General features: G+C 34.8%; 2 protein-coding genes across 8 annotated transcripts in view; one reads left to right on the forward strand and one right to left on the reverse strand.

Annotated features, from left to right (window-relative positions):
- Positions 1-670: 670 nt before the first annotated feature.
- LOC123308906 (mitogen-activated protein kinase kinase kinase kinase 5) lies at positions 671-13,522 on the reverse strand. Of its 7 annotated transcripts, XM_044891701.1 has the most exons (21): positions 13,262-13,522; positions 12,347-12,404; positions 12,133-12,288; positions 11,825-12,057; positions 11,586-11,767; positions 11,445-11,526; positions 11,286-11,393; positions 11,049-11,178; positions 10,767-10,914; positions 9,384-9,434; positions 8,661-8,699; positions 8,423-8,464; positions 6,579-6,784; positions 6,143-6,309; positions 5,878-6,082; positions 5,554-5,822; positions 3,404-3,548; positions 3,102-3,326; positions 2,910-3,036; positions 2,750-2,855; positions 671-2,475 (listed from the first exon to the last, which is right to left on the reverse strand). In XM_044891701.1, the coding sequence occupies exons 1-20, from the start codon at positions 13,364-13,366 to the stop codon at positions 2,756-2,758; spliced, it is 2,778 nt and encodes a 925-aa protein (XP_044747636.1). In that variant the 5' UTR covers positions 13,367-13,522; the 3' UTR covers positions 671-2,475; positions 2,750-2,755. The 7 variants fall into 7 exon arrangements, with proteins under 7 accessions (XP_044747636.1, XP_044747662.1, XP_044747645.1 ...); XM_044891727.1 differs by lacking the exon at positions 9,384-9,434; XM_044891710.1 differs by lacking the exon at positions 8,661-8,699.
- The window catches only part of LOC123308947 (hemicentin-1), a 325,793-nt gene continuing 320,213 nt past the window's right edge, over positions 7,956-13,535 (forward strand). The window contains exon 1 of the mRNA XM_044891796.1: positions 7,956-8,392. The gene's annotated coding sequence lies outside the window, so the exon portion shown is untranslated. The remainder of the gene's footprint in view (positions 8,393-13,535) is intronic.

Raw genomic sequence — 13,535 nt, forward strand, 5'->3', positions numbered from 1 at the left:
ATCTTTCATGTAGGTGGATGCATATGAAAGCAACGCCAACATTCGCCAAAGAAATTGTTGTTTATGCCCAGAAGACAAAAAACACTTGACAATGTAACAAAAGGTGCTAAAAGAAAACTCTCAATAGTTCTGAAGATAGAAATCGTTACGTTTTTTCTTATCACTTCAAAAAGGGGTACTTGGAAAATGTGCAGATTGTATTCTACATGAATTGACTAAATAAGTTGGAGTGTTTGTAATTTGCGAGTATTTGTATAATATATTTTTTTGTTTTTCTGCTTAGTTGCACTTTTTTTGGAACGCTTTTTGTCTGTCTGTTTGTCCGGGTAATCTTCAGATTGGTCCAACCGATTTTCACAGGATTTTGACTGTTAGGAAGGGAATTCTCCAAGGAAGGCTTCGGACTAAAAAAAGTACAGCGAGTAGAGTAGAGCAGGACATGGCAGTCTAGACGACTAGAGTAATAAATTCTTCCTCTGAAGTACGCGGACACTGCTAGCACAAGAAAACATGGAGATAAAATACTTATTCTCTGTTGAGTCATTTTCAAATTATAGCTTTTTTTACACTTACTGTTTTTCTTGAGTTTTTCCGGCATGTTCCATTAAATGTTTCATCAGAGTCGGGACTTCTTTATTTGATGGTTTTTGGGAAATAATGAAATACGCAATTGTAATTTACAACTTTTATTTACAAAATATATAAATAAAAAATATTATAATGACGGCGAAATTACATAAAGATATGATTCCTAGGTTACTTTAGTGAAGAATAAAAACATTCAACAATGAAATGAAATCCATAAAGAAACAACTTCGATTTTAGCAATTTACGTAACTAGTCTATCTACTACAGCCTTGGTCACGTCAGATAATTCCTTCAACCTATAATAATTTATTTTTGGTATATTCATTATTCCTTATGATTTACAATATTTACAAAGATAACATTATATTCAAACAATAATAACACAGCCAATTCATGCTGCTGACTATACCAAATTTGAAAGAGAAAATGGGTGAGATTATACTAAGAGGTAATGTTAACTTCAGAATTGTTACTGCAGTCTTGGGATGGGGACAATGCGAAATTTAGGTAACAGGCATTGTGGAAACTATGAACATTTGATGTTAAATTTTAAACAAACGAGTTTTTTTCATATTACTAAGATGATTTGATTTTTCTATTTGATCTATTAGGATTCTGTACCATGAAAAAATAATTTCATTTTTTGTATGTCAGACCTCCTGCCTAACTCTAAGTGAAACGTCAATTGCCAATTTATAACGAAATAAAATGAATTCTAACAATAAACAAACTAACAAGGAAAAATTCATTTCAAGACATTTGAAGAATAAAATATCAATTATATATCTTCGCATTCAAAGATTCTAAATTTTCGAAAGATTTTTAACTTTAAATGGATGTAAAGCAATTCCAGAAGAATGTGTAAAAGGTTTCAAGAATTAGATAAGACATTGTCCGAAACATTCGGAGTTTTTATACCAAAAAGAATTCAGTCTTAAATGAACTTTTCACTTCAAAATTGAGCAGACATTCGTCTTAAAATAGATGGAACATGAGTTATATAGAAAAATCAATTCCTAAGCAAATTTGATAGTTTCAGTGGAAGCTCTTAACTATGAAGAAGAGTATAAATAACAGAAGTTCGGTCTTTAATCTCAAGATGTAAAATTAATCAGCAAAAATTATTTAATTCGATCGTTAGATGAACAAAATTAAATATTAAATAGAAGTGAGAATAGTTGACAACAGTGGAATGCTTTAAAGTAGAAGCAAGTTCCAGAAATTCTCTCAACACAAATTATATTAATATTTTAAGCGAATTTCATCTTACGTTGCACTTTTTTTTTTGAAATTTTGTTAAATGATAAATCTATTTCAAAAAGTGTTTTTGGTGTTGATCAATGTGAGCAAATTATTAAATCCTATTACTATCAAAAACTAGTGATTATAGTAATTAACCACCATTATGTGAAGATCAAAAAAATTTAAACTTGCTTCATGATTCTGAACAAAAGGTGAAATAATGTATATTTTCAACTTATGATTGAATAATAATTTGATATATCTTTACTATATATATTGAAAAATAATGTTTTACACCTATGGAATTAATTTGAAAAATATAGAACTGTACAATCAAACTTTCAAATTCAGGTTTTGATCTGTATCTTCAGTATGATCCATTATAAATTTGATTAATCTCATTCTAGTGAATCTTTTCGTAATTCGAAATTGAAGACCAAAAATAGTTGAAAATTTAGCTACGTTCAAATTCTCTAATGAGGTATGTTCAGTGATCCTCGACGGGAAGAAAACTTCACTTGTTCTATTTATTTATCATAAACGAATTCTGTATTGTATTTTGATTTTATTTATTTATCCTACATACTAGAAGTTTCGAATACTTCTCGAGCATTTTGATGAAGAACCGGCTCTCTTCATATCCCTCTGAAACAAGGCATCAGTCAGAAATAATAACAAGTTTTCACATTTCACTTTAATTATTTTGAAAGTAGGGTCAACGGATGTATTGTGGGGTTGACACCCCTACGAAACTAACCTATTTTTTGTGACAAGTGGAATGCCATTATTCAGAAACCAAAATAGTTCAATACACAACAGGTACCATTCATTTTCTCATAACATGGCCATGTTTTGAAATTTTGTAATCTTATTCGCATTTTTTTTTATGGTTACAAATTTCTTGAAACAAATCACTTACTTCTCCCTAATAACTGGCCTCGTGCCCTGCCAAAATGTACAAATCGTGACCTTCGTCCACAGTCAGCGTGCTACCCCTAATTAAATTACTTTCCAACATTACAACCCTGGAAAAATGAGAGAAGGTTATCGATAGAATAAACATATTTGTATGAACCTACTTGTCGGACCCTAATAACCGATAGGACCTAGAAGGGTCGGCGATTTCTTGGGTGATTTCCCCATTCTTCAAGGATCTTCCCTGCATTCCATGTTTATGGAACGCCAAAACGCTATCGGGAAGTACAACTGAAAAAAAATTGATTGAAATGCCATATCGAAAAAAAAAGTGCCAATGATTGTTTTTCACTCACTTATACTCTCTATCCCAAAGTCGAATATCAATTCAGACACCTGCTTCTTGTTCATTTTTAATTTACCCTGAGGAGTTACTACTTTCACTACGTTGTCGTAGCTAAACAGTACGGAATCCTTATCGAGTTGCGTAACGTTGATGATATTTAAATTTTCGCGTTTAGGAACCACGGTAGCCATGCCGTCCATATCCTGAAGCTCATCTGAATGAAACCAACTTGCTCCTGGGAAAATAACGAAGGTTAACAAGACAAAGTTACACTTCCTTCGGTAGATTCGAAAATTCCGCATTCAAGATTACCTGAATTCATGTTGATGAGGTCTAGTTTGTATCTGCCGGGTTGGTAGGCTTGTTTTATGGATACACAAACGATCGGATACTCTAACTCGGGCGTTATTATCATTTCGAACACGTTCAGAGGACTAGGAAGAACACAATCAACATGCTGAAATGAGAATAGAGGCGAAAATTGAAAAAATTACACTTAAAAAAGAAAATTTGTGCGTAATAATGAACAATTTATTCGTCCATTTTTGGTCATCACTTAACTGTTTTTCAAAGCCATGTTTTATCTAATTGAAAGGGAAGGTGTCGATTCACCAACTCCGTATATTTCACCAATTAAATCGTGTATTTTACACCTCTGGTTTCGACTGAATTCATCCTGAGTTCATCGAGCAGGCGATGAGGCAAAAGGGCCTTGTTTGGTTGTTGTCTTTTTATAATAACATTCTAAATTGTGGCAATTTTCCGAACGTTGAAAGACATAGGCATTTTGAAACGTGGAAAGGATTCTTCTGATCCTGATTTATTGAGTGTTCTTTTCAAAATTCTAGAGAGGCTAGTTCTTTTTAGGATAGAATCGACTCTAGGAGACTCTTTCTAAAATTGTCAAGGGGGTTTCAGGAAAAATAGAAATTGTTGTGATCAGGTTCTGAGCCTCATCACTCTCATTGAAGCAGGTTTCAATGATAAACAAAAAACAGGAACAGCATTTGTGGATTTTTGTGCTCCATATGGTACAGTTTGGAAGGAAGGTTTGATTTTCAAACTTTATACACATCTGAAGTGTGGAAAGATGGTTCGCTTACTAGAAAACATGCTGTCAGATAGAGGGTTTCGTGTTTTTGTTGAAAATAATAGAAGTAATTTCAAAACTTTGAATAATGATCTTCCAGTTTTTGCGCCTCTTCTTTTCGATTTATAACTGTTTGACATCCCTACTACTTTTTCTGACAAATTTATAGACGCTGATGATATTTCCCTCGCATTCCATCATTCTGATTTTGGATGAGTAGAGAATAATCTATCTACAGATTTAGAAATCTTCAAACCATAATGGGTAGGATTTAAGCTGAATTTCGAAATGCATTTGGAAAATTTGCATTTGAAGTTGAAAACTAGGAATAATATCCTGCATAAACTAGCTGGTGGCATGGAGTGCTGATGCAACTATTCTTCGAATGGCAGCCCCAGCTTTGGTGTTTTCGACTGCAGAATATTGTTGCCCCGTTTGGGTTAATAGTGCTCATGTGCAAAAAAAAGATGCACATCTAAGTCTTTTTATGAGAATTATTTCTGGAACTCTTGGATCTTCACCTATTCAATGGTTACCAGTTCTTTTAAACATTGTACTGCCCCATATTCGTAGACAGAGTGCAATTATAAATTCTTGGAATAAATTTGACTCCTTTCCCGACTCATTTCCAATCCTGTCCTATATTTCACAAAATTCTATTCCAAGACTGAAGTCTCGAAAACCTTTATGGTCCTACTCTTTTCTTAATTCGAATGTAAGGGACAAGGACATTTGGCATGAATGAAACTCATAATTATTCAGTTTTAACTTGCATATGCAGTGATAACCCAAATTGAGGAGAATTCCCCATTATTGCTTGATCTTAAAAATTGTAATGTTCTCTGTTTATCAAAAGAATGTACTTCTTACTTCAATTTTAAAAATACTGCACTGAGTTAGCAGGGCCGGCGCCAGAAACAAAGAATTTTTCGGCGCCTTTGCCAAAAAAGCATCAATATATCAATAATAACATTTACTCCATCAAAATTGATTCCTCGCTTATCTCTTATTTACTCCATCATAAAACACCCTCACCCCACCAAAAAAAAAACTTTCCGATGATAATATACAAATTTCTTCTTCCCGTGAAGAATCTTGAATGAGTGCTTAAAAAAAAATAAATTCCAGTGAATGAGGAATATGAAATACGAAAAGGGTAAACTGACCAATATGCTGCCCCTAAGACAGTGGCGTCTGAAACGGTCGCTTCACTGTTTCACCCCTAACGCCGGCTCTGTGAGCAAGTACCAAATGGCATTTTCAGCTAGGAGACTTCTAACAGAGTTAAGTGAATCGATACTCTTTGTCACCACAAATCGATAAGCCGGCAGCGTTCAGAACCTAGGAGCTTCCTAATAAAGATTATTCTCACCTTCAGCAGCATGAATTTATTCAGGGGGTCGTACCACTGCATCAGAAAGATGCCAGTGGATGAAGCACCGCAGAGATATTTGTAGCCGTTGTACGGGTTCCGCGATACGCAGCACTTCTGCGTGCCCTTGGTGTCCGGAACTCGGGTAGTCAGGGCGAACTTTCTAGGTACCAGTCTCTCCGGTATGCGGTTCATGTGCAGGCTGAACCTGTGCGACTGCTTGCTCTGCAACGCCAACAGATCGTGTCGATAGAGCTGCGGCGTCTTGCCTACGAAACATCGATTGATTAATTGTCCCACGCGAAAAATTACGCGTTTCGGTACCTGAGAGCGTCATCAGGATATCTTTGATCACGTACATCCAAATGGTCCTTCTGTTGTACAACTGATCGATACACGTCTCGTGTAATTCGTTCAAATTCAGGTTGTATATCCCTTCTTCGGCGCCTATCAAGATGTGTTGATCTCTCGTTTCTGGATGAATCCAAGAAGCCGTGCAGTGGATTCTCAGAGGACAGCCGTTGAATATCTGTAAACCGTATGCTCGATACATAACGTCATTTCTTTTCAGTTACTGTTTTTCTTTTACCTTCGAGAAACAGGCACCCATATGGACCTTGGGGGTTGGTGGGAGCCCATTACTAGGAGGTCTAGGTGGTGTGTGTCTTCTTCGATGTTTTCGGGGAGGTACCGGTGGATATGCTACCAAATCTGGAGGACTATTGTTACTGTGATGATCATTTTCTGCGTCAGCTCCTAGAAAGAATGAAATACAACGAGGTTTCCATGAGTATCGTGTATTATATTTATGAAAATATGATTTGTAATTCGTTGCTGTTTATATGTTATATATATAAAATAGCTAATAGGCTTTTTCGTAGAGTGGTTCACAACGGTTGTGAACAGTACAGAGCAAGCACAAATGGATTTTCGCTTCCCTAAAAAGGAATTACGCTTGCTCTGTAAAGTTCACAACCGCTTCAAACCACTCTACGAATAAACCTAATAAGAGAAGCAATGCCTACCGTTGACTTTCCTTTCGTTCCTACTACTATCACTAAGGGATCTTTGGCGTTGACCTTGTATGTTCATGGAATTAACCATGGGAAATATCTCATCCACCGAAGAGTGCCTACGCGGGGATCCATTCAGCAGTCCTTCGTTATTGAGGGTGGATACATTGTTGTGAAGATCGCATTTGGAATCGCTATCTTGCACTGGTAGAGTCGCCCTGTGTATGAATATAAATTAAAGAACTCCAACATATTTGGTTTTCCTATATAAGATCAACATTGCAAATAAATAGCATTACTCGAACTATACATATTTTCACAAGAAATTATAATGCTTCAGATACGATCTGCTATCATTTATTCTTCAATTTGTTATTTCCAAAAAAAAAATGGTGAATTCTGTCACTTATCAGCGGTGGTGCATACATGGAAAACAGTTCTGAAAAACTCTTCATTACTTTCTAGAAACACTTTCTAATTTTTTATTCTTCGGAAAATTCTTTTGGAAGAGAGTGAAACTTCCAATTCAAAGCATTTGAATACCGTCCCACAAAATATATAACAACTTATAGACATAACATCCATAAACAGTAAAAGGTATACCAAGGCAGAGACTTGATCTTTGGTCAAGGATGACCCCATTGAAAATCTTGATTAGAGACTTATACGAATGAAAATGAATTCTGTAATAAGAGGATATTGACGTATTTGAAATTTATTTCTGTTCTAACTGGAAGAGTCACAAACCTGAAAATATTCGAGAAAGGTAGATACTGAGGTCTTATTACCGAATTCCAAATGTATTACTTGATGCACCCTGTATACAGGGCGAGTCTTTGACTCGTGCAAATATTTCAACAGTAGATTCTTGAGTTCAAGAGAAACACTTTTCCCCTATACCATTTTTTCCAAATCGGTTCGGTTTGAAAGATACAGGCTGTTGAAAAACCATGAAAAATGTTATTTTAATTCATCATTCATTTATTTGATGAATCTTTTTCGAACAAAAGATATCACCCACGTCTTCCAGTTTTCTCATTTTGACCATTACGTACCATAAACATACCAAAAATTCAAAGAACCCAACTCTTGAAACTCAGTTGGACGCTATCTAACGAATATTTGAACGTTTTTTTGTTTTCAAGTAATTTGATGTTCGAAAATTAAAAAGTTTGCAAAAATTGGGTACTTTGGCTGAATAAAACTCTGTTTAAAAGATCCACAGATGTGTAGTGTCACAGATTTAGCTCGTTATTCTGAAGATAATTTTGTTTGCCCAGGGGTGGCACAGCTTATTATGAAAACTTTTTATCAGGGCCGAATCGAAAAAAATGGTCCAGGAAAAAAGTGTTTATTTTGACCACAAGAATCTAATGTTAAAATATTTGTACGAATCAAAGACTCACCATGTCCACACATTGAGTAACAAGGCGCAATAAACTGTTATTTAACAAAAAACAGCAAACTTCTAAAAACCGAAATGTCAATATTACTATTTGAAAAAACTTTTATCTTCTTTACGTCGTTAATTGTTTTCCATGTAGATGAGCATTTTGCTATTCAACATCCACAAACTAAGCAATAAAGCCAAACCTTTTCGTAAGCAAGCAAACCAAACGTATTCGCAACTTTCACAAAAAAAAAAAAAAAAAAAAAAAAAAAAAAAAAAAACAACAACTATAATGATTGGATTTAAGGTTTCATAATCTAGAACAGCATTCTTCCAAGTTCAATTGGTAAATTAACTGATTTTGTTTCAGGAAACACTTGATGATACCATTCCAACAAACTAAGGACACTTTACGAACATTTCCTAAAAAAAAAAGGTAAATCTACCGTAAACATTTTCCACTTACTGTTGATCGTAAGAGTCAGCCACTTGATATTTGTAGGTTCCCCTAAAATAAATATTGCACATTTGAAATCGAAGCGGAAAAAACGTAATGTGTGCGATCCACAAACAAAAAACTTAAAAATCCCAAATCCCGATTAGTAAAGAGGTTTTTTTTAAGCGTTGAAGGGGTAGCAATAGCACAAACGAAAAAAAAAGAAGCGGTTGGGTTAGTAAGCTTTTCGAATGTACGTTGCAATTACCTCATCATTAACTCTTCGTCAATGTACTGCAATAGACTCCTAAATAACAATACAATACATTAAAATAAGGGACGAACTAAAAAAAAATTACTTGAGAATTAGTTGGAAACTACCATGAACCAGATGGGGCAAAAATATAAGATAATGAAAAATAAATGTTCTGAAGCAAGCAAAGTGATATTCTCATTTCCCATCTGGCACATCAACCATCACGAAAAAAAAAATGGTATTCAAATAAAAATAAATTCAAACGAGTTAACGAATTAATTGTGTAAACTGTAAACCAAGCAACTGATAACTAATTGGTTATTCCTATGCAAAAGTAATGATGAATGCAAACTGATGGGAGTTCTTGCAAACTGAAAACTGATTTTACACCCTGAATATTTCAATAGATATGATCAGACTGCAGGATTTATTGAAGAGCCAAAAGTGGGGAGTTTTCTTCAATTTTAGGCAGATAAGGTCTTCATCAATATTTTGAGTACCAAAGTTCTTACTATTCTCTATAATATCAATGACGAGGTGGTATTGGAGTTTTATCTCTCTCTGTTTCTATGAAATTTACAAAAATGAATTTATAATACAAGAAATTCATTTTTGATCACTCTTTTTCTTCACGTCGTAAAATCAATTTTCAGACTTTACAACAAAGGTGTTGTGGACTATGAGAAAAACTAAAAACTGTTCATGAATCACTGCAAACAAACCATCAGACCTAACCTCAGGGACATGTTCAAAATTTGGGAACCCGTCATAGCTTTTCTCTCTGAACTAAATCAAATACACAATTTTACTACTACAAAATGATCACTGCTCCTATCTTTCTAATTGAGCTTTCATTGGTGTACAAATAATGCTTTCTGAATCATGAAACAATTTATTTGAGTAGATAAGAATACAATTGAAAAGTTTATTGTTATCAGTGGCGGGTATGCCTAGGGCCTATCCGGCCAGATATTAGGGGCCTAGGGCGATCAAGACTTCCACTGGGAATTGCACTCTCGAGAGCCGTTCAAAGAAAATGAGAAATGGAAAAAAAAAATTTTTTTCTCGTGAACAGTGTTAGATATTTGAAAATTTGGTATGGAAATATAGGTTTTCGAATATGCTGAATCTATTGCGAGCATTTCCGAAAACCTATCCGCTCTTTTTCAGATTTTCATCATTGAAATGGCATTTTTCAAAAATTACAAATTTCAATCTGCGATATCTCCTGTTATATTCGTCTGATCCAATTGGGATTTCCGGTTTTATAATCAGCATTGCCAAGGCTTGCACCCAAGCACAAAAACTCGATTTCGAAAATCTCGATTTTTTTGGGTCAAAAATGACCTAATTGCTACTCTATCTGAAAATCAGGATGTTCTATTACTCTCTTAGGATATGGAGTGTATATAATTTGTTTTGAAGATTCCAGAAAACCAAACAGTTGATGATTCAATAGAGAATTGCACTAAAGAGAGCTCTTCGAAGTCAACTCGAAAATGAAAAGTGGAAAAGCAAAAAAAATTATTTTCTTCTAAAAAGTGCCAGATATTTGAAATTTTCGTGAGAAAATATAGGTTTTCGAACACGTTAAATTTATGGCGGGCAATTTCGAAAGCCTATCCCTTTTCGTTTAGATTTTCATCTTCGAAATGGCTTTTTTCAAAAATTGCAAATTTCAGTTGAAAGCTCTTCAAGACCGAACGGTTGCTTCGAGAAAGCTGTGGTTCGTGGTTCTCAGATTTATTACTAGAAGAGTTGCTTCTTCGGAATGTGCATCACTTTCCGATCTGCGATGATTTTCCTGAAAGATACGCGATTCAAAAGTTGACGTTCGAAAAATTCCCAAAAAGATGGGGTCCGTTAAAAATTCGTCAAGACCGAACGGTTGCTTCGAGATCGCTATGGTTCTCAGATTTATTACTAGAAGAGCTGCTTCCTCGGAATGTGCATCACTTTCCGATCTGTGATGATTTTTCTGTAAGATTATCGACTCGAAAGGTGACCTTCCAGTATTTCATACACGTAACTCGCGGTCCACAAAAAAATAACAAATTTTTATATTTATTGGAACACCAACGAAAGCAAAGGAAAATACCATCTAAAATCAATACTCACTTTTCACGATTCAAAGAGTCGAAAGCCACACCTAAACCACACTTTTTATTCTGGTGTTCGATGCAATTATGAACGGTCGTAACATTGTTCATAATATCCATAACATCCCAGTTTTCTGGCTTATCTCCATTTGAACTAATGCAAGGGGCTAGAAAAGAAGCAAAATGATGAATGGTCATAAATATATCCAAAATAGTCACAGGTGGTCTTCAAGTTTAACAAACAAGATTTTACGAATAATTTATTATAGAGAGGATGAATTATAAAATTTTAGTTACATACCTTGCCTCTGCAAAGTGTTATTAACTTCATCTATATTCTCTATGTCCACGTCTACAGTTTGAACCAGATTCTGTGCTCTTGGTCGTGATGTGAGTCGTGATGCGATACGTTGTGGTACATTTGGTACGGCCTGTAAAAAATATCTCTTTAATTGTGTTCCGCATCAAGCGCTCAATGAACATATCCCCAAATACAATACAAAGTTATTAAGGATTGTATTATTAGGAATTCTCTCACCCCATCTTCGTCTGCCTCCATATCCGTGAACATGTGCGATGGATTGTTCACCTTCTGCAATAACTCGAGGGCCAATCTCCGGCTCATTTCCCCTTGAAATATCGAGTGCTGAAAGAGGATTTCTGTTACTGTAAACCTAGATTTCAAGGTTCAAGTTACCTGTAGTAATTTTTCGGCTGTGGGCCTTTTCTTCGGGTTCTTTGTCAACGCAACTTTCACAAAATTATGAAAGGTTGGGCTCCTATAAAAATCAATATTTTTATAACATAGACAGATGAATTAGTACCAAAATAAATATACCATTTCTCTTTATCCTTGAGAGTGGGAGGCTTGAATCCGCTCTTCGACATGAGGAATAGGGCCCTCATTGGATGCAAGTCGAACATGGGAGGTTGAAGCTCCGCCAACTCGATTGCAGTGATACCAATCGCCCAAATATCACACAGTTGATTGTAGCCGCCTTTCCTCTCCACTGCGGCTACCTTAATTCGAAAATCATTATGAAATATGCACGAATTTTATCCGACATTCAAGTTTACCTCAGGTGCCATCCAATATGGAGTTCCAATGAAAGATTTCCTTTTGTTTATGGTCGCAGTTATTTGCGCAGACACGCCAAAATCGGCCAGCTTCACGTCTCCGCATTCCGTGAGCAGAATATTAGCCCCTTTTATATCTCTATGCATCTTTCCCATACCATGGAGGTAGGAAAGCCCAAGCAATGTCTCTCTGCACATGTATGCAATCTGATTTTCGGTAAGAGGTCCAGTAACTGAAACAATAAGAGACTGATAGTAGCGTTAATTCCTAATTAATAATTAAAAGCATAAATTGTGAGCTCACTCACTGTGATAAATATCCTGTAACGAGCCACCTCCGCAATATTCCATGCAAATCCAGAGTTTGTCCCTTCTAAGATAACTACCATAGTATGCAATAATATTAGGATGTCTACAGTCTCTCATCATGAGTATTTCTTGTTGAATTACAGCAAAATCATCTCCTACAAAAAGTTTTATATAACTATTGGTTCCTCAAGTTCTCATTCAGTTTCTACATACCAGGTTCTAATTTTATTACTTTTATTGCAGCCAAATCGTTAGTAGAGATACGTTTTGCCTGAAAATAAGTTTTTTCAATAATCAATTCTACTTCTATACCTGTTTAATCAGGAAAAATTGATTAAAAATTTTAAAATATTTTCTATCAACTCAAGACAACACATAACTAAGAATCCATTCAACTCAAATCTTATCTTGAAAGAAGCATTCAATGAAAATTCGAGACAGTCTTCCTGTATTCAAATTCCTAAAACAAATTGCAGATACCCAATCAATATAAGATTAGATTATTATTTTTTGCTCATTTAACGAATTTCTTTTTTTGGTTTATTTAACTGATAATAAATAGGACAGCCACCTTATGGATCAAAAAGTTCCTTAATTGTTAAGCTGGGAGTTCCATTTGTATTGATATAAGTCTTATCTAATCCCAATAATATTTATTCACCTAATCATAGTTATTGAAAATATGTTCAATTACCTGTTCAAGGAAAAAGTAATTCAAATAAACACACCATCAATCTTGAATTCGTAAATTATGGTAGATAAGTTGAGATGCCAATTGATTATTTATGTGTTCGGTAATGTTAAAAATTATACAACAATATCATAATTAGGAACTTTTCAATTTATGTTGTTACTAGCGTAAAAAAGGGTCATCCTATTACACCTCTTTGATTTACTGCGTTATTAAATCCTTCATATTATAAGATTTATGAATGTTGAAAGCAGATTAAACCAGAGTACATTGCTTCAATTGATATTAGGAAGAGAGGATTATGAATTGCCCTTAGGTGTTCACAGTGAATAAGATTAATTTGAAAACTGTGGAAGTTATAAATGATGCCTTTTTTGTAATCTTTCATGTACAAGAAATAGAATCTTTAGAAATAATTCTAAAGACTTCGATATTACCTTATACACATCACCATAGGTTCCACTTCCTATACGTTGGATCAGCTCATATTCGTCCTGAGGATTTCTCCTCGAGATATCCGAGCTCAATACACCCTGAGCCATTGTTGATTTGTACACAACTATCACATTTTAAAAGTCTAGAAACCCAAAATAAAGGAAATACGAATGTTTATTTGAATTTTTTGACAGCTTCACTCCGACATTTCTCATAAGACAACCTTCCTTTATTGTGCGGGCGGTGTTGTCGTTTACGCAAACGTTGACATTTCAA

The sequence above is a fragment of the Coccinella septempunctata genome, chromosome 1 (assembly GCF_907165205.1).
Source record: "Coccinella septempunctata chromosome 1, icCocSept1.1, whole genome shotgun sequence".
Classification (NCBI taxonomy): Eukaryota; Metazoa; Arthropoda; class Insecta; order Coleoptera; family Coccinellidae; genus Coccinella; species Coccinella septempunctata.

Excerpts from the sequence above, each read along its gene's own strand:
- LOC123308906 (XM_044891701.1), bottom strand. The coding sequence starts at position 13,366 with ATGGCTCAGGGTGTATTGAGCTCGGATATCTCGAGGAGAAATCCTCAG. Across the intron at positions 11,768-11,824 it reads CATATTGGATGGCACCTGAG|GTAGCCGCAGTGGAGAGGAA; the intron begins GTAAACTTGAAT and ends TTTCGAATTAAG. Across the intron at positions 6,083-6,142 it reads TGGGTGCCTGTTTCTCGAAG|ATATTCAACGGCTGTCCTCT; the intron begins GTAAAAGAAAAA and ends TACGGTTTACAG.